The following is a 20,755-nucleotide window of genomic DNA, read 5'->3' on the forward strand; positions in this document are numbered from 1 at the left end:
CTCACTGTTTGGGTTGAGCCTATTGACTTTAGCCTTGCCCCATGGTGTTGCTGTTCCTGACTGTATTCTATGTCTTTCATAGTTTCCTAGTCATTTGTATTGGAGGTAAAAATTTAAGCTCATTTGTTGCAGGAAAATGTCTTTTCTTTTCATATATTTAGAGAATATCTGAAGGAAATCAGACAAGTTTAGGGATGATAAGGAGGAACACTAAATGAAGATAATTGCAAAGTGCATTAATTAGTTTCAAGCATGTATTTGCGGGTTGGGCACAGTGGCTCATGCCTGTAATCCCAGCACTTTGGGAGGCTGAGGTAGACAGGTCACTTGAGGTCAGGAGTTCGAGACCAGCCTGGCCAACATGTTGAAAACCCGCCTCTACTAAAAATACAAAAATTAGCCAGGCATGGTGGTGCATGCCTGTAATCCCAGCTACTTGGGAGGCTGAGGTGGGGGGATCGCTTGAGACCAGGAGGCAGAAGCTGCAGTGAGCTGAGATCATGTGTCACTGCACTCCAGCCTGGGCAACAGAGTGAGACTCTATCTAAAAAAAAAAAAAGTATATTTGCTTTTAATTTTTCATAAATATTTGCTCTGCTGAACTAGGTGTTTTCTGTTTGGGTACAAAGGCTTACTCTATCTTTCTTGTTTTGTGAACATATTCCTTAAGATATTTGGAAGCCTACTTTCTTAAAGCTATCATTTTCTAGTTCTTCCCATCTTTGTCTGTGTGACATCAGAGTGATTTAAAATTTTTTACTGTAATATTTAATCATCAGAAAAATTAGAGATGTGCCTATTTTAGATTTCTTCTTATGGCACTAGAATATTGATTGAAAATTCCTTGACATCAGAACATGGTTGTAGTATTATGTGAATTTTTTTTTTTAGAATTGAGTCCTTGACAAAGTGATCTTATTTATGGAAACTGTTACTTTGTGGCTCTGTATCCACCCATTCTATTTTTGGTACATCTCAAATTAGAGGGTTTTGTGATAGGAAGTGTAGGCATTGAAGTGAGGCAGATCTCTATACAATGGCATTTTTATCTCCATTTAAATGCTGAACTTATGATCTGGAGCTTTGTACATGAGTCACAGAGTAATTTAAAATAGGCCAATGTTTAGCCAGTGCTCAGGGTAACCAATAAAATGTCCCACAGTTTGCTATTAGTGTTCTGTTCAAATGCTCTCAATGCAACCCACACATACAAATATTTTTCTCAGAATGAATTTAATTACCTGCAAATTACCTGCAATATTAGAGTTTTGTTCCTAGATTTGAAAATTAGGAAATGCATTTAGAATTCAATGGGACTTTAAGAGCTAATCTTAGGTTAATGACTTTCGAGGAAGAGTCCTTCCTGTGACTCCCATAGATGTTCTCTATTGGTTTATTCAGACACAATATGAGAGAATTTTAGCTATGCATATATAAAACTTGTTAATAACACCACAATTTGGCACTTAAAAGACATAATCACCCACAGAATATCTAATTCTCTAAAGAAAAATGAAATTTTTGTCATTTGCTAGAAGCCAGAGCAAATTACTAAGTGTTATATTAAGGGCACATTAAGTTACATGTCTTGCCTGAGGTCACAGGGAATAGCATATTTTTCTCCTTCTGCTTTTTTTGTAAAAGTTGCCACTTCCTCCAACATGTCATGACTCTGGGCTACAAGTAATACTCTGATTCTTCCCAGAGAGGCAGGGAGCATTGTTAACAACAGCATTATGACCACCAGGACCAGGCTGTCTGGATTTAAACTGTCACCTATGGCTGTGTGATCTTGTGTAAGTTAGTGTTGATGTTGTATTTTTCATATATGTAAAATGGGAACTATAATAGTACTTATCTCATAAGTTTGTGAATATTAAATGAGTTAAGCTTTGTAAAAGGCTTAGAAAAGTGCCTGACACATAGCAAGTCCTGCCCAAGCATATGCATTATTCAAACAGAGTCCTAGGATGCTTTTTAGAAAAGAGTCACTGATGTATTCCTTCTCACAAAGTAACACAACTAGTGGGCTAGGGCACTTACAGATGCAGAGCTCTGTCCTGGTGTTAACAGTACTCTGCACACCTGGTGAGTCCAGTGGTATGAGGCTGGAGAAATAACTTTCCCACTTTAGAGAGGTCAGAGACCACCAGTTCTTTCCTATATTTGGGAAATGGAGATACTTATCGGATTTAGGAAGCTTAATTATAGTGGAGTCTTCCAAACATTCCATACAGACATCTGCTTGCTCATTCATTCATTCATTCATTCAACAAACAATATTCATGCCTTCTGTGTACCAGGCACTAAATTAGATATAGAAATATAAATAATACTCAGTTCTAGCCTCAAGGAACTTAAAAGGTTATATGCCATGGATTCTGTAATTGATTAATGGGTAATACCCCCCAAAATTTATTCATTTAAAATAGCATTTATTTGTTGTGTTGATAATTTTGTGGGTCAAGAATTCAGGCAGGCACAATGGCGATGGCTCATTTTCCTCCAGCATATGTAGGGCCTCAGTTGGAATGGCTGGGATGGCTGATGAATAGCTCAACTGGGACCATATGTCTGGGGCCTCAATTCTGTTCCATGTGGCATCTGTTGGGGCTAGTATCCAAGATGGCTTCCTTACTTCCAAGTCTGGTACCGGGCCAGGTACGTCTTCTTTTGAAAAGTGTCTGTTCATATCCTTCACCCACTTTTGAATGGGTTTGTCTGTTTTTTTTCTTGTAAATCTGTTTTAGTTTTTTGTAGATTCTGGATATTGCCCTTTGTCAGATGGGTAGATTGCAAAAATTTTTTTCCCATTCTGTTGGTTGTCAGTTCACTCTAATGATTGTTTCTTTTGCTGTGCAGAAGCTCTGGAGTTTAATTAGATCCCATTTGTCTATTTTGGCTTTTGTTGCCAATGCTTTTGGTGTTTTAGTCATGAAGTCCTTGCCTATGCCTATGTCCTGAATGGTTTTGCCTAGGCTTTCTTCTAGGGTTTTTATGGTGTTAGGCCTTATGTTGAAGTCTTTAATCCATCTGGAGTTAATTTTAGTGTAAGGTGTCAGGAAGGGGTCCAGTTTCTGCTTTCTGCACATGGCTAGCCAGTTTTCCCAACACCATTTATCAGATAGGGAATCCTTTCCCCATTTCTTGTTTTTGTCAGGTTTGTCAAAGATCAGATGGTTGTAGATGTGTGGCATTGCCTCCGAGGCCTCTGTTCTGTTCCATTGGTCTATACCTCTGTTTTGGTACAAGTACCATGCTGTTTTGATTACTGTAGCCTTGTAGTATAGTTTGAAGTCAGGTAGTGTGAAGCCTCCAGCTTTGTTCTTTTTGCTTAGAATTGACTTGGCTATGCAGGCTTTTTTTTGGTTCCATCTGAAGTTGAAGTTTTCTAGTTCTGTGAAGAAGGTCATTGGTAGCTTGATGGGGATAGTGTTTAATCTATAAATTACTTTGGATAGTATGGCTATTTTCACGATATTTATTCTTTCTAACCATGAGCATGGAATGTTTCTCCATCTATTTGTGTCCACTCTTATTTCTTTGAGCAGTGGTTTGTAGTTCTCCTTGAAGAGGTCCTTTATGTTCTTTGTTAGTTGTATTGCCAGGTATTTTATTCTCTTTGAAGCAATTGTGAATGGCAGTTCATTTCTGATTTGGCTCTCTTTAAGTCTGTTATTGGTGTATAGGAATGCTTGTGATTTTTGTACATTGATTTTGTATTCTGAGACTTTGCTGAAGTTGCTTATCAGTTTCAGGAGATTTTGGGCTGAGATGATGGGGTCTTCTAATATACAATCATGTCATCTGCAAATAGAGACAATTTGATTTCCTCCTTTCCTAACAGAATACCCTTTATTTCTTTTTCTTGTATGATTGCTCTGGCTAGAACTTCCAATACTATATTGAATAGGAGTCGTGAGAGAGGGCATCCTTGTCTAGTGCCAGATTTCAAAGGGAATGCTTCCAGTTTTTGCCCATTCATTATGATATTGGCTGTGGGTTTGTAGTAAATAGCTTTTATTATTTTGAGATACGTTCTGTCAATACCTAGTTTATTGAGAGTTTTTAGCATAAAGAGCTGTTGAATTTTGCTGAAGGCCTTCTCCGCATCTATTGAGATAATCATGTGTTTTTTTGTCTTTGGTTCTGTTTATGTGGTGGATTACGTTTATAGACTTGCGTATGTTGAACCAGCCTTGCATCCCCGGGATGAAGCCTACTTGATCATGATGAATAAGCTTTTTGATATGCTGTTGCAATCAGTTTGCCAGTATTTTATCGAAGATTTTTGCATTCATCAGTGATTGTTTCTTTATTCTGCATGTATCTTAAGTTCTAGAAGAATTCTTGGTTCAGCGTTAGCTATAGAAGAATCTTTGTGGATTCACTGAGCGACTGAGTAGCTGCCTGCTTTAGGTGGGCGGCCAGGTGGTCTTCCCCATGCCTCTTTGTCCTCATGGTGGGATGTACTTCAAGCCTCTTTGGGAGAATGAGAGATGCAGCATAAGCTTCTACCTTCCAGCAATTTGTTTTTCTTGATCTTCCTTTTCCTTTTAAGCAGATTCATCTCTAAGTAATATTCTTGGTCTCTGTCTATCTTTCTTATCTTTCTATTGTTGTTGTTTTTAAACTCAAAGGGTGTTTAGAAATGATTGGGCCAGTGGTGGCTCACACCTATAATCTCAGCACTTTGGGAGGCCAAGATGGCAGGATTGCTTGAGGCCAGGAATTCAAGAAGTGAATTGGTTGCCCAACTCAAAAACATATATTTGGTTCTATTTCTGGATACTTACTACCTTATCCCTCTAGCCCTTGTCAGGAACAGATAGATTCCTATTCACTTGCATCTCCCTCATAAAGCTTAGGGCAATATCTTGCCCACAAAAGTTCTCAATAGCTGTTTGAAGACGTTAAGAATTTCAATGCTATCAAGGTAATTTCCCTCACATAGATGTTGGTGGTTTTGACAATACAAAGTAATTATGTAACATAAAAATCAACACAACATACATCTACATTTTTTCAACAAATTCCATGTCATCCATTGAAGTGGTGAGGCCAGTTTCGCAATCTGCTACAAGAGATGGAATGACATAATTAAGATGCTATGATATGGTGTCTTTGGCTGGGCACCATATCATAGCATCTTAATTATGTCATTCCATAATTAAGAATGAAATGACATAATTAAGGCCTTTATTTACTAGTGAGGGACCTGAGACAGGTTATTTGATCTCTTTAAGCTATCATCTCCTCATCTGTTAAGCAGGGGTAGCATATGACTTTTTAGGTCGATATATTTGTAAAAAAGAGATCATATATGGAAAGCACCTGACACTGTTCCTGGCACATAGTAGGTGTTAAATAATTCGCAGTTCTTTATTATTAAGTACATTAGGGGCTTTCACACCCACAAAGAATCCCAAAGATGCCTAGCTCATGGCTGGAGCAAGCTAACTAGCATGCATATTAGCTGGAGGAGGCCATCCCTATGGAGGAGATAGATTCCAGTATTTCTACAAAATTCAGATAAAGGAGGTCTGTGAATAGGATGGGAAGGGCCATGTTTCAGAGCCACTTAGCTGGGTATCAATGTGGAGAGCTTATTAGCTCTTGGATCATATCCATCAAAGTCATGCAAACTGGTGTTGCTAACCTGAAAGCATTATTCTTAATTTTATGCCATCTTTAAGGCAAATGGGTGTTAGGATAAAAATTCATACTTGGCTGTAACCTACTACTTTCATATTTTTGAAGTCTGTATGTGCTAGAGAAGATATAAAGGAGAAAATTCTACTGAGAGATATTAATTTTAGTATAAAAGAATGATATAATTTTAGAGCAACCATTTTATGGATGAAGGATCCAAGGTTTGTGGAGGTGAACTGATTTGCCTAAGATGATACAGCTGGTAAGCATCAGAGCTGGGTTTAGAAGCCAAGAGAATTTGGAGGGAAAAATCTTTGATACTGACCTATGCTAACCTAAATATGTAGGTTCAACTCAGTATATTAATGTAAAGTTAGTGATTTGTTTAAATGATTGGCTACAACTGGAGATTTCCTCTATTTTATACTTAAGATAAAGTGTTGCATCTCATGTGTGTGAAGACTCAGTAATGTGATTTCAAGGACCCACTAACTTTCCCAGTTAATCCCCAGTTAATCAGATGCCCAAAGTTTCTTTTTAATTATTTAAATGGCAAATAAATATGTTATTCCACAATTAGAAGCCTTAAGAGTAACTCTTATAAGTGAGATTTATGTTAAATTCACCAACTATAACTGATTGATGTCACTGTTTTTCAGAAAACACCAGTGGGATAGAAAGTTATAGAAGGTTGAATGGCACACAGGGACATGACCCATAGATAGCATGGGCTGGTCAGGAGATTACTTTTCCCATTTTTTTATGAGGATCAACTCCAGATACAAATAGTCTCTATCAGCAAAGGCCTGTGAGAAATAGTTGCTGATTTTGCTTTAGGATCTATTCTAGAAAAGTTCTTCGCCTGGGCTTTTCCTGAGGTTTTCATCCAGCAATATGAGGTAGTTAGCAATATTAGAGAAGCTTCCCATAATCAGGCAGGATGATGTTTGCCAACAAACTTTATGTGCTACTGCTCATAAAATGAACCTGTCTTATATTTTTTAACTTATTTTTCTTCATTCTTTCTCTTCATTCTTTTCCTTCCTTCTTTCCTTCTCTTCTTCTGTCCCTGGCTCCTTCCTTCCTTCTTTCCTTATCTTTTCTTTCTCTCCTCCTCTTCCTTCTCCTCTCCTTTAATTTTCTTTCCTTGTTCTCATCTTAGGCTCCTGAGCCAGCTGTGGTAAAACAGAAGGCGCAGATACACATCAAAAAGGAAACTGAAGTTGGGTGGTGTGGTGGGGGTGGGAGAGGTTAAGAAAGGAACTTACTCCCAATTATAAGACAAGCTTTGTGCTGTGCATTTTACACATGGCATTTCATCAGATGATTAAGTAAATCCTCACCAGGCTGTAAATTTCTTGGATGCATGGACTACGCATTCTGTTAGTTACAGACTCTCTTCTCCCCTTCCCTCAGTGCTAGTCAAGGTGCGGAAGACAGAGGCTTTCCCATTACCCCTTTATCTTGATCTCCCTTACTCTGCTTTCTTCCTCCACCGCATACATCTTCTAAAATATTCTACAATGTGTTTAGGGATTATGGTTATTACTTTTGTCTATCTAGCCCTGCTAAAATAAAAGCTTCACAAGGGAAGCATTTTTGTCTATTTGGTTCACTGGTGTATTTTTGCCAGTGCCTAGAATAGTTCCTGGAACATAGTAGGCGTTCAAAAATATCTGTTGAATACATAATATTGACTGGAGGAAAGAATATAATTAAAAATAGGGAAAATATCAAATAATATTTGAGATCTATTAGACATTCAAGGCCTCTCGGTTTGGTGGAAACCAATTGCAGAAATACTAGAGCTGTGCTATCCAATATGGTAGCTGTTACTAACATGTGGCTATTTACATTTAAATTAATTATAACACAATGAAATGAAATTGAAAATTCATTTCCTTGGCCACATTAGCCATAGGTCAAGGACTCAGGGACTCTCTGGTTGGATAGCACAGATATGGAAGATTTCTGTCTCAGAGAGTTCCTTTTTTTTTCTTTTTTGAGACAGGATCTTGCTCTGTTGCCCAGGCTGGAGTACAGTGGTACAATCATTGCTGATGGCAGCATCAGCCTCCTGAGCTCAAGCAATCCTCCTACCTCAGCCTCCTGAGTAGCCACCACACCTGGCTAATTTTTCATATTTTTTGTAGAGAAAGGGTTTCACCATGTTGCCCAGGGTGATCTCGAACTCCTGAGCTCAAGGGATCCACCTGCCTCGGCATCCCGAAGTGCTGGGATTATAGGCGTGAGCCACCACACCCAGCCATATCATCAGAGAGAGTTCTGTCGGCAGTGCTACTCTGGAGGTAGGCAGGGCTGCCAAACTCTCCACCTTAGGCAGGGACAGCGGGACATTTAGATGAAAAATCCTGAACAATGTTGGCTGTGTCTCTGTCATGTCTTTTCTTTCCTTTGCCTGTGTTTATGAATGTACACAAGAGTAGAACCAAAGTGTTGCCAAAGGATACAGGGACTGCCTCATGTCAGGTGGATTCTCTGCTGCCGACATTGGAAGGAAATCACACCCTCTGAGTTCATTCCAAGTGCAGTCTCATCAGTGAATATTGCCATAGCCCAGGCAAGAGGAAAAGTCAAATTTTTAAAATTGTTTTCGGACCCATATAAAAGACAGAATCAGAGCTGGACTGAGTGTATGGGCTTTCCAGGCAGACTACAACACTGGCCTCCTTCAGTCTACTGGTCTTACACGTTGGTGCAACATTTATTCCCATGAGAATCTAGCCAGCATATGAAAGAAGGGAGACAATATGGAATCTGGGTGCTCCCTTTTCTGTTGTCTGGAAAAACTCAGCTCTGGGGCAAGCAAAATAAACCTCTTACAGTTACTGGGTCTCACCATTTTAGAGGACAACATGGTGTCTGTTTGGGCTGACCACTCTCTAGCTTTGAGATGTTTAGCAAATTACCTAACCTTCCTGTCATGAATTTCCTCATTATAAAATGGGATAATAATTATAGCCCCCTCATGAAGTTTATGAAATACAGCACCTACATCAGGCTGATGCATGTAGAAGCTTTAAAAAACATTAATTTCAAATTTTTGAGCATGTAGCTGGGGAGAGGGTCAGAGGTGTGGGAAAAAGGGAAGGATAAGTCTAAATTCTCTTTCAAAGTAATTTACCAAAGTATTCCTTTTATTCTGCCTTATGAAAAACTGGGACAAATATCAGTTTCTCTATTTTTGTTACATATTAATTTTTAGTTTTTAAAATAATTTCTTATGCCTTTTTCATAGGCAATTGCTCAGTTAGCTTGTCTCTCAGTCAAGATCCAAGCAGTATCCTACACTAAAGGGTTTCTTATTCTTCATCTCCTGTGTACTATGTCTGTGTTGAAAGGCTTATATCATCAGATAATTTAAACACTGTTGTGCCTTACAGAGTTGACAAAAAATGGATTATTTCCTTGTTCTGAGTATCTTCCAGACAGCTGGGTATCTTATTTTTCTTGTTGGTTTCATGATTCAATGCACTACTTGATGATTGTCTGGTAGTCTTATATCTACAGGGATATCTATAAGATTTTGGCTTTATTTCAGTTCATGAAATAACTGAAATAAATTCATGGCATGTTGACTATAAATTCCTATCTTTGCCTCAGCAGACATTGTTAATCTATCATAGTACTCCTTCCTCTGCACTGAGATGCTATCTCAGAATCATGTTAACACATCATTCCAGGAAGCTTCTACCCTTTAATAAATTATTAGAAGGCTTCTAATTTATTAGAGTTGACACTCATAATTAAACTAGAGTTTACCCTTGAACAACAGGGGTTTGAACTGTGCAGGTCCACTTACACTCTAATATTTTCCTTCCTCTGCCACTCCTGAGATAGCAAGACCAACACCTCCTCTTCCTCCGCCTATTTAATATGAAGATGACAATGATGAAGACCTTTATGATGATCACTTCCACTCAATGAATAGTAAATATATTTTATCTTCCTTATGGTTTCCTTAATATATTCTTTTCTGTAGCTTACTTTATTGTAAAAATATATCATACATGTAACATATAAAATGTATGTTAGTTGACTATGTTATCAGTAAGGCTTTTGGCCAATGATAAGCTATTAGTAGTTAAGTTTTTGGGAAGTCAAAAGTTATGCGTGGATTTTTGACCACTTGGGGATTGTCAACTCTAACCTCATGTCATTCAAGGGTCAACTGTCTTTGTCATTAATGCATTAGAGATAATAAAATCTCAAATTTACTATCAAATGGTAAAAACCAAGGAGATCATAGAGTTAAACAACTCCAAATTTTAGGTCTGTCTCCAAGACACTGAACCATGTTTCTGTGGATTTAAAGAATGGATTCTTTACTGCTTACTCAAGACTTTCAGAGGTTTATACTCATGGATGGACACTTGCTTTTCATGGAATATCTCAAGAAAATATAAAATGTACTTTGACTCTAAGACAGTTGTCCAACAATTAGGATAGTGCAAAAAGATGCTATTGAAAGTGAATGGAGATTTTTCTAGACAACAATATTTCAGGTTTGAGTTAACCTTGAAATCCTATTTTAGGCTAGGTGCAATGGCTCATGCTTGTAATCCCAGCACTTTGTGAGGCTAAGGTGGGTGGATCACAAGGTCAGGAGTTCAAGACCAGCCTGACCAACAATGAAACCCTGTTTTTACTAAAAATACAAAAATTAGGCGGGCGTAGGGGTACGTACCTGTAATCCCAGCTACTCAGGAGGCTGAGGCAGGAGAATCACTTGAACCCAGGAAGAGGAGGTTGCAGTGAGCAGAGATCATGCCACTGCACTCCAGCCTGGGTCACAGAGCAAGACTCCGTATCCCCCCCCAAAAAAAACCCCACAAAAATCCTATTTTAATGCATTTTTTTGTGTTTCTCTGGTTGAAGAAGCTTTTATAGCATGTATTCACTGCTGTATATAGTTTTCATAAATCCTGTGGTCCATGATCAACATCTGAGAATTGCGTAAGGAATATGGGGAAAATCCATTAAGAACATCCCAAACATTATTCATTATTAATGTTACCGCTAGGGGAGCTGTTAATCCACTATATCCCTAGCAACTGTAGATCCTAATGTTAGCCAGGTTGATTCAGAATCTATCTCCTCTAAAGGAAAGGAATGAAATACCAGTACATTTTATCATTTTTACCTCACTCAGATAAATTTGTGTATTTTAAAGCCCTTAATATAAGGGAGAGAATATATAAGAGAGAGGCTAGGTTGCAAAACTTCAGAGAAAAATTTACTAGAGATTAAATGGGTAATGCATTTGTACATCGCGTGGTAAGGCAGAGAAGCATGTGACAGCAGGAAGTGCTTGGAGAACAGTGGGGCAGACAGTTCTGCTGGGTTATGGGGTGAATGGAAGGTTTGTTGAGTGAAAGCTGGCTCTGGAGAAAAGCTGGGACCAGGATACAGCGGATCTTGAGTACAAGCAAAGGAATGTTATCTTGACCTGTAGGTCAGGTGTCTTCAATGGGGTTTCACAAAGAAGCCTCTAGAATTCTGGGGAGAAGCTCCAGAGCTCCCTCAGAGCTGTCTTTGCAGGTGAGAGCCAGCAGAGAAAAGGAATCTCTAGGAAAATTGTTCTTAAAGTATGCTCTCTGGATCAAAAGCATAGCATTGCCTAGGTATTTCTATGAAATGCAAATTACCTGAGCTCAACCAGATTTACTGAGTTAGAAAATCTGGGAGTAGAGCCAGCAATTGTGAGGGTTTTGTGTTTTTTTTTTTTTTTTGTAGTTTTTTTCCTCTTATTTTTAAAAATGCATATCTAATTGACAAAAATTATATGTATTTATAGTATTTATTTTTGAGATGCAGTCTCGTTCTGTTGCCCAGGCTGGAGTGAAGTGGCTCAATCTGAGCTCACTGGAAACTCCACTTCCTGGGTTCAAGCAATTCTCTGCCTCAGCCTCCTGAGTGGCTGGGATTACAGATGCCCACAACCATGCCTGGCTAATTTTCATATTTTTAGTAGAGATGGGGTTTCACCATCTTGACCAGGCTGGTCTTGAACTCCTGACCTTGTGATCCACCCACCTCAGCCTCCCAAAGTGCTGGGATTACAGGTGTGAGCCACTGTACCTGGTCTATGGTATATTTTGTTATGTGCATAAATTGTGAAATTACTAGATCAAGCTAGCTGACATATGCATTAACTCACCTACTTGCCATTTTATTATGGTGATAAAACTTGAAATCTACTCTCAGCAATTTTCAAGTATACAATACAGTGTTATTGGCTATAGTCCCCATGACGTGCAATATATGTCCTGAACTCATTCCTCCGATATAGCCATTTGTTTGCACAAGCCCTCTGGGTGATTCTGATGCAGAATAAAGTTTGAGAACCATGGCCTAGGCCTCCTATCCCAGCTTCGACAGAGTAAACCTGTACCTTGTCTGTATTACATATTGCACCTCTACCTGAGATTTCACTTGAGAAAGAATTCAAGGGCTTTAAAAAAGTAAAAATCAATCAAGGCAAGGGGGAGGACTCTTTAAAAGTTGTCTATTCTAACTGTAAAGCAGAAGGAAGGTGGGGTAGCACACTGCAGATGCTGAGCTTCCAATGCTGGCCCCTGTGACCCTGACTCTCAGATAGCTGAGGGAACCATCATTCGCCATCAACTAGCACCATTTCACTTCTAAATACCTTTGCTTTCCTCTTCCTCTTTTTAAATTCTCTTTTAAAATCAGTTATATATTTTGAGCTAGTCAGAAAATGATTTGCAAAAGGAACAAGGAAATAAGTAAACTGAATGCCCTTAAAAAATCCATGTAAATAAAAATACTAAGTGATAAATCTGTCAGTCCTGTAAAAATGAGTTTTTTTATGTCACGGCTTGCTTTTCAGGGAAGGATGTTGGAATCTGACAGATGTTTGGAACCAAGCACAGCTGTGGGAAAGAAAGAAAGGAGGTGATTGATGCTAAATATGTTTTTCAAGTCAACTGGGTTTCAAAGACAAAATTTGGCAGAAGGTACAAAGGGCTTGTGGTAACAATGCAGTGGCTTGTGAGGAGAATGCAGGTGAGGCCCAGAAACCAAAAAGTATTTTTGAAATCATCAGAGAGGTGTGGGCCATAGAACACTCTCATTGGAATCACTTGGGATTTGGGTTTTATATACAGTTTCTTGGGCCCCACCCATGTGCATCAAAGTCAGGATATTTTGGGGGATCTGGATCTCCTAAAGCTCTCTAGGTGATTCTCAGATATGCTGAAGTTTGATAACCACATGTTTATTCGGAGTTTTTTTTTTTTTTTTTTTTTTTTTTTTTTTTTTTTTTTTTTTTTTTTTTTTTGGGCGAAACAAGTTGCCAAGAGTTAGGTAAGGGAATATCAGAGGAATGTAATCAATAGATGGCTTTGAAATCATCACTTGGCTATTGATGAACTTTCTGAAAGTTGTCGATGATAGTTCTTTAAAATGGATTTCTCTGTCATAATGGACTACACAGCTGTTTTCTCCAATGTTTGCTCTTTATGTTCAAGGACACTCTAAAGAGTGTGGAGTTGGGCAATTATACAGCAAATTTAGTCCATGTAGGGAGCTGATGAGCCAATTTAAATCAATGAAACTTTTCCTCTCCATGGTGCTTTCTTCCCTGACCTCCAGATAATTTTTTTAAACTCAATGCTTCATTCTTCTCATGTTGATACAACAGGAGGGATCAAATAGCAAACTTTAAGACACGCATATTTATTTTATTTCACACTTTCTTAAATAAATGGAGCTACTCTAGCCTTATGGAGCTTGGATACAATGAGACAAGTGGCTATATATCTATGTCTTTATATATACTACAGAGGCAAAAACTGCCATGATACTGTCTCCATGACACTTTCTCCATTTACTCCAACCTATGCTTCTCTCTGCCTCCTCAGAATTCAAAGTAATTCAAAAATATTTGTTAGTATATTGGTTCAAATGAGACTACGTACTTGAGGAAAGTTATACTTCTTTTCATAGCACCCACAGTCCCTAAAACAAGCATTCAAAAAATACCTAGTGATGGACTGATTTGGAAAGTCATATTATCAGCTCTATCTTTAAGTCTTCACTTCAGTTTTAAGCATAAACATATACACACAGATAATTACAGGCATTAATTATGTATTTATGTATATATAAAGTAATCTTATGGGATTAATTTATGAAACTAATTTTAATAAACAGAATAGTATATATACATTTAGCATAGGCATGCACACAAACACACAAAACATCACCACACTATTTCAATAAATGTGTCCCTTTTCCCAATTTTCTTCCATCTTATTCACATTTATTCTTTCTCTGAGTTGAGTTATATAAGGGAGGGTCAAATATTAGTTCTCAGTCATCCAGGCTGACTCTTAGCTTAGATCCAGTTTTTGATGGAAAAGGGGAAGAAGAAAAATAGTCATTCTACTGTAATGACTATTTGTGGATAACTACACTTCCATTGACAGAATCCTTGTGAAGAAAGCACCATGCGATTATTTTACCCTCTGTGCTCTTGTGACCCTTTGTGCCTTTATCAAAGCACACATGACCTTCTAGTTATCTGTATTCATATCTATGTTTTAGTCCCCATTATAAGGTCCATGACATCTAGGGCCGTGCCTTATTAATCTTTCAACAGGCCCATGCATATAGTAGGCACTCAATAAATGTTAACTTGGAAAACTGTTTACAAAAATGACCCTTTCTATAAATAAAACCTCCAGCGTTCTTTGTCTATAGATGTTTCCAAGGTTTCTTACTTCCTTTCTGAGAAAGTTATAAAAAAAGAATCAAGTTTTGACATGATTTGTTACAGAAAATTTTAGAAAAGAGACAAGGTAAGATGAAATTAACAAAAACTATAATGGACACTTGAAGCCAGCAGGCTTCATATGCCTCCTTTTTTTCTCACTTGGCATTCCAATCATGTCTAAATCATGCTGGGATACAAACCATTGAGATCAATTACGTTCTTTTGGCAGGTCTTATAGAGATAAATGATAAGGGTTTGACACCCTTCAGTTTTAGATGGAAATCTCTGGAGCAGCAGGAGAAAACATTAGTGACCACCGCACAGAATGACAGGCCCAAGGGATGACAGACTGTACTTGGGTTTCTAAAATGTCTAGTTTTCTGGTGACTTTCTCATGTCTTTGGTCATTTTGATGTATATTTGCAGAGAAACATGCCTTTGTCACATCGCCGCTAGGAATATATAGTTACATAATTTGAAGCCATGCAACATACTTTTTCATTTTTTATCTTCGGTTAGTGTTCATTTAGGCCTTTGCCTCAGCTAATCAAATAATGTAGGGACCCTTATTAAACATCTTTTAAAAAGGAAACTCAAATTTTTATTAGAAATGTATTATCTGTCTTCCTGCCCCCAAGCCATTGCTCATTTATTCTTTGCGATATCCAATACAAATTTCACGGACACACAAAAGTGTAAACAGTCTCTTGGTGTTTTCCCCATTGATAGTTTCCCAAAAGTTAGTAACAGAGGACTAAAAAATTTGAAGGCTTTCTGCTACCAGCAAGCTTCTTGTCCTAGAGTATCTAAAAATGGTAAATCCAGATGATAATTTCTGGAATGAAGATGCCAAAATAAACATAAAAACTGGTAATAAAATGTAGCCCTGAAATAAAGACTTCCTAAACAGGATATATATGTTCTATAGATCCAATTTTATGTGTATTATGATGGATTTATATTTATTTGTAGTGAAACAGTTTTTAACTATATTGGACTTTATTGGAATTCAGAGAAGAAATCCTTCCAGGTGAAAAAGGTCTATGTGGGCCATTTTTTTTTCTTAATATAAGAAAGCTCATTACTGCAAGATAACATTATTTGGAAATGATTTTTAAAATTGGCTGCACATGTGTGGCTAGACAATTTCTTATCAAACTAAATAAACATGATTAAATTCTTGAAGTTATTCAGATGGCACAGAGAAACATTCTGACTTCATTTTATCATGATCAATTTATAATTGCTTTCCTGGAGCAAGAGCACACTTTTTATCATTAACACTACATATAAAACACAAAACTTCTCTTTAGATATCTGTTGTTAATAACCATTTCTAAATGTTTCTTAAAGTTTTTAAAATTTTAATTTTAAGATGTCCCAAGATCTAAAATTATACTTAATTCTTTACCTCTGCACTAGTTATGTGCATAAACTCATATTCCTTGATAATCAGCCATTGTTCATTCATAGTTTGTATAGATCTCATATAGATGGTGCTTTGCATGCTTTGACTATAATTATAACAAAAACTGCAAATTAAAGTTAAAAGAGCATGATATTTTTGACCCTTAATTTTAGGGATGATGTACAATGGTCTGGGTAGGAAAAGGGAAAGAATCCACATGACACAGGGTTGATCCACTGGGACATTGGTTTATAACCAGGAATGCATTGATTTCTATTTCTTTGGAATACTAATAGTAAAACTAGTAATACTAAAGTATAATGAAAACAGGAAGCTGAAGGCAACTGAAGTTCATTTGAATATTTAAAAAACAGTATCATTGAAGTACCATATGAGGAACACTAAAGCACATACCATGAAACACATCTCAGTAAATGTTTATAATACACCAGAAGGGATTCTGGCCTGGGATCTTGGGTTGTGGCTTTGGACAAAGCACTTAACTTAAATAATTTAATTTAAATAATCTAGATCCCATCCAGGTGTAAAATACATAACCTTTCTTCCATATTCTAACAGGAAGGGCAATCTTATCACATATCTTAACTTTTTCAAGGCAGATAATCCAAGATCATGATAAATAATAGGCACTAGGTCCTGGCTTTCATTATGTATAGACCTGAGAAACCTGAAATACTGAGGTCTCTACTTTTCCATGAGTTTTCTGAAAAACAAAACAAATAAAAAAAACCCCCAAAACAAACAAACAAAAAACCCAGAAAAACGAAAGGTGAATTCTGAATGCAAATTCGCAACTACTTTGTAGAAATATCATAAAATAATTTGCAAACTAGAAAGCAAGATATAAGCCAAAGCTAAAAACTGTATTAAAATTATTAAGTTTATTTCTGAAAAACAGAACAAATTGCTAGATTTAGAGGATAAGGAGGATCTTGGCTAAACTTTTAATAAAACAAAGCACAATTAAGATCTTGAACTCAGGTTGGTTGTAGAGATAGAGAAGTTTGGGTACATTTTCTCTTTTCAGGTTCTTTGTTCTAAAATGGACCAATATTTACTATCAAAAAATAAGATAATAGTAATTTAACTAAATTTACCAGTAAAGCAAACTCCAACTTTGAGTTTATAAAAATTAGATTTTTTTTTTTTTTTTTTTTTTTTTTTTTTTTTTTTTTTTTTTTTTTTTTTTTTTTTTTTTTTTTTTTTTTTTTTTTTTTGTATCAGAGCTTTTGGGTTTGCAGTGTTAAGCTGGAGGCCCAATGCCTTTTGTTATTCCTCATTTCACAAACTTAGGTTCATCTGCTAACTAGGTAGGTGTGCTGTTTTAATGGCTTACATGGAATGCTGGGCTGCTGTCAAAGATGAGGAAGGGAATGGGAAGAGATGAGATGGTACTGATCTGCCATGTTCAGTCTCTATTTAAATAAGGCAGCCTGGGTATGAGAGGGATGGGTACGAGAAGGATGGAGGAAGGAGCATTGTGCTGTAGGTGAGATCACTTGTCATTTTTGTTTGGTAATGCTTGTCTACTTAGTAAACTTACTGTGAGCATCTTGAGAGTGGCAATTAATTGTACGTTATTCTTTTTTATATCTCAATGTTTGGCCTAGTGCATGGCATCCAGTAAACACTTAATGTATATTTATAGAAGGCATGAATACATATGCACACATATGTTTATTTGCGGCACTGTTCACAATAGCAAAGACTTGGAACCAACCCAAATGCCCATCAATAATAGACTGGATAAAGAAAATGTGGCACATATATACCATGGAATACTATGCAGCCATAAAAAGGATGAATTCATGTCCTTTCCAGGGACATGGATGAAACAGGAAACCATCATTCTCAGCAAACTGACACAAGAACAGAAAACCCAACACTTCATGTTCTCACTCATAAGTGGGTGTTGAACAATGAGAACACATGGACACAGGGAGGGAAACATCACACAGTGGGGCCCGTTGGGGGTTAGGGAGTGAGGGGAGGGATAGCATTAGGAGAAATACCTAATGTATACGATGGGGTGATGGATGCAGCAAACCACCATGGCACGTGTATAACTGAAACCTTCACGTTCTGTACATGTACCCCAGAACTTAAAGTGTAATAAAAAAAGGCATGAATAAAGGACCATCGTCTCATTTGGGGCTTTCTTCCCCCACAAATTTCATGTGTTGGGGAACTGATTAGATTAGGAAGTCCCTTATTTAAAACATCTATGGCTTCTCTGAGTTTTCCCCCTTAAACTCACTCACACCTTGGGATGACTTATTTTGATCTTATAATCTACAAGAGTGCCTGGATTTCCACATTTGATCAGTGGGAACTCAGGTTGGAGAGAAGTGCTGTGAAGGGCGACTCTTTCCTAGGGTTTTGGGCTTTGAACTGTTGAAAGTAGCATTAGAAGCCTAACAGACCAAGGAAAAGGCATGAGAGGTTCAAGGGGAGTTTACAAGGGACCAGAGTGGTTACCTTTACAGAGATTTTACCTTCCCAGCCTGTCTAGAGAAACCTGATGGCACAATCTACCACATATCTTCACAGTGACTTGGCAATGCTGGTGTTTGAAGGCCAAGCCTAGAAGCTGAACATCTCAGCTTCTCTGAAGTTACCAACCTGCACCATCTGGTCCAGACTAGCTGTGCTTCATGTGTTAAAACTCAATTCTTAAAAGAAGACATTTATGCAGCCAACAAACATATGAAAAAAGCTCATCATAACTGGTCATCAGAGAAATGCAAATCAAAACCACATTGAGATACCATCTTACACCAGATAGAACGGTGATCATTAAAAAATCAGGAGACCGGCCAGGTGTGGTGGCTCACGCCTGTAATCCTTGCACTTTGGGAGGCTGAGATGGGTGGATCAGAAGGTCAAGAGATCAAGACCATCCTGACCAACATGGTGAAATGCCCTCTCTATTAAAACACAAAAAAATTAGCTGGGTGTGGTGGTGTATGCCTGTAATCCCAGCTACTCAGGAGGCTGAGGCAGGAGAATTGCTTGAACCCAGGAGGCAGAGGTTGCAGTGAACCAAGATCATACCACTGCACTCCAGCCTGGTGCCTGGCGACAGAGAAAGACTCTGTTTCAAAAAAAAAAAGTCAGGAGACAACAGACTCTGAGGAGGATGTGGAGAAATAGGAATGCTTTTACACTGTGTTGAGAGTATAAATTAATTCAACCATTGTGGAAGACAGCATGGCAATTTCTCAAGGATCTAGAAATAGAAATACCATTTGATCCAGCAATCCCATTACTGGGTATATACCCAAAGCATTATAAACATTCTATTATAAAGACACATGCACACGTATGTTTATTATGGCACTGTACACAATAGCAAAAAATTGGAACCAACCCAAATGCCCATCGATGATAAACTGGATAAAGAAAATGTGGCACATATACACCGTGGAATACTATGCAGCCATAAAAAAGGATGAGTTCGTGTCCTTTGCAGGGACACGGATAAAGCTGGAAACCATCATTCTCAGCAAACTGACACAAGAACAGAAAACCAAACACTTCATGTTCTCACTTATAAGTGGGTGTTGAACAATGAGAACACATGGACACAGGGAGGGGAACGTCACGCACCAGGATCTGTCGGCAGGGTGGGGGCTGGGGGAAGGATAGTAGGGGGTGGATGGATAGGTAAAGGATAGCATTAGGAGAAATACCTAATGTAGATGACGTGGTGATGGATGCAGCAAACCACCATGGCACGTGTATACCTATGTAATAAACCTGAACATTCTGCACATGTACCCCAGAACTTAAAGTATAAAATACTTAAAAAAAAAAAAAAGCAATACTTGCTGCTTCTTTTTGGGAGGAGGAGAAGGAGATACGAAGAGAAGAAAAAGGAGACCACAGCCTATGACCTCCTCTCTTTCCCTCACCCTTTTTATTATCAGTGTAGCTTTCACAGAATTTCCCACTTCATAGGACATTTAGAATGTATTCCTCTGTTCTTCACCACAGCCCTCCTGTGGCAGACATGTTTTAGACAAACTGTTCATAGCTGGTTCTGATTTGAGGTCTTGGTTGAGCTACTGAAAACATAATCCACTCACACCCTCATTTCCAAGCATTGAACACAGGCTTTAAGGTTCTTTTATGGGGCCTGGAAAGTTACCTACCCGCCTTCTTCTGAGTACTTATGCCCAAAGGCCAGGATGTCAGATGCCCGTCCACTCCCATCACAGACAACTACCGGCACGGGAGGGGTGTCTCGAAGGTACTCCAAAACAATCGAGATCACATTGGGTCCTCCTTCCACTATGAGCGCCACCACGGGAACACCTTGACCGATTCCTGCATTAAAAAAGGAAAAGAAAAGGAAAAAAAGAGAAAAGAACACAAAGCCAGCAAACCAAAGAAATAAAAAGAGAAACAAAAAGCACAAACTAAAATTACTGAGCACGGGGGAGGTAGCAACATATGAAGGGATACAGTACTGGGCAAGAATTGACAGAAAACCCTTCAGCCGAATTTTCTCACTAGAAAGTCTATTTGACTTTGCCCTCTCCCCATAACTCTGAGGATGCTGGGGTCAGCGAAGGCACGGGGTTCCATACATTACAGGGGAGAGCCTGGGGTGAGGAGGGAGAAACAGGAATTAGTTAACAGACAAAGCATCAGACCAGCAGCCAGGAGCATGGAAGTTGAACATGGTCTGAAGCAAGTCTTTTATCTTTCCAATGGGTCTGTTTCCTATATGAAAAGTAGGAAGTTAAAAAATGCCACCTCCCTGAAGTTATCACAGTGGTAAGAAAATGCCTACATGGGCCGGGCGCGGTGGCTCAAGCCTGTAATCCCAGCACTTTGGGAGGCCGAGGCGGGTGGATAATGAGGTCAAGAGATCGAGACCATCCTGGTCAACATGGTGAAACCCCGTC

The 20,755-nt window shown here is 38.2% G+C and overlaps 1 protein-coding gene across 13 annotated transcripts in view; it reads right to left on the reverse strand.

The window, feature by feature from the left end:
• Nucleotides 1-20,755, reverse strand: part of TRPM3 (transient receptor potential cation channel subfamily M member 3) — a 587,648-nt gene that overhangs the window by 234,196 nt on the left and 332,697 nt on the right. For all 13 annotated transcript variants that reach the window (XM_037743827.1, XM_037743826.1, XM_017543459.2 and 10 more), the window contains one exon: nt 19,997-20,171. In XM_037743827.1, coding sequence (XP_037599755.1) covers nt 19,997-20,171 — 175 coding nt within the window. The remainder of the gene's footprint in view (nt 1-19,996; nt 20,172-20,755) is intronic.

The sequence above is a fragment of the Cebus imitator genome, unplaced genomic scaffold, assembly GCF_001604975.1.
Source record: "Cebus imitator isolate Cc_AM_T3 unplaced genomic scaffold, Cebus_imitator-1.0 Scaffold155, whole genome shotgun sequence".
Classification (NCBI taxonomy): Eukaryota; Metazoa; Chordata; class Mammalia; order Primates; family Cebidae; genus Cebus; species Cebus imitator.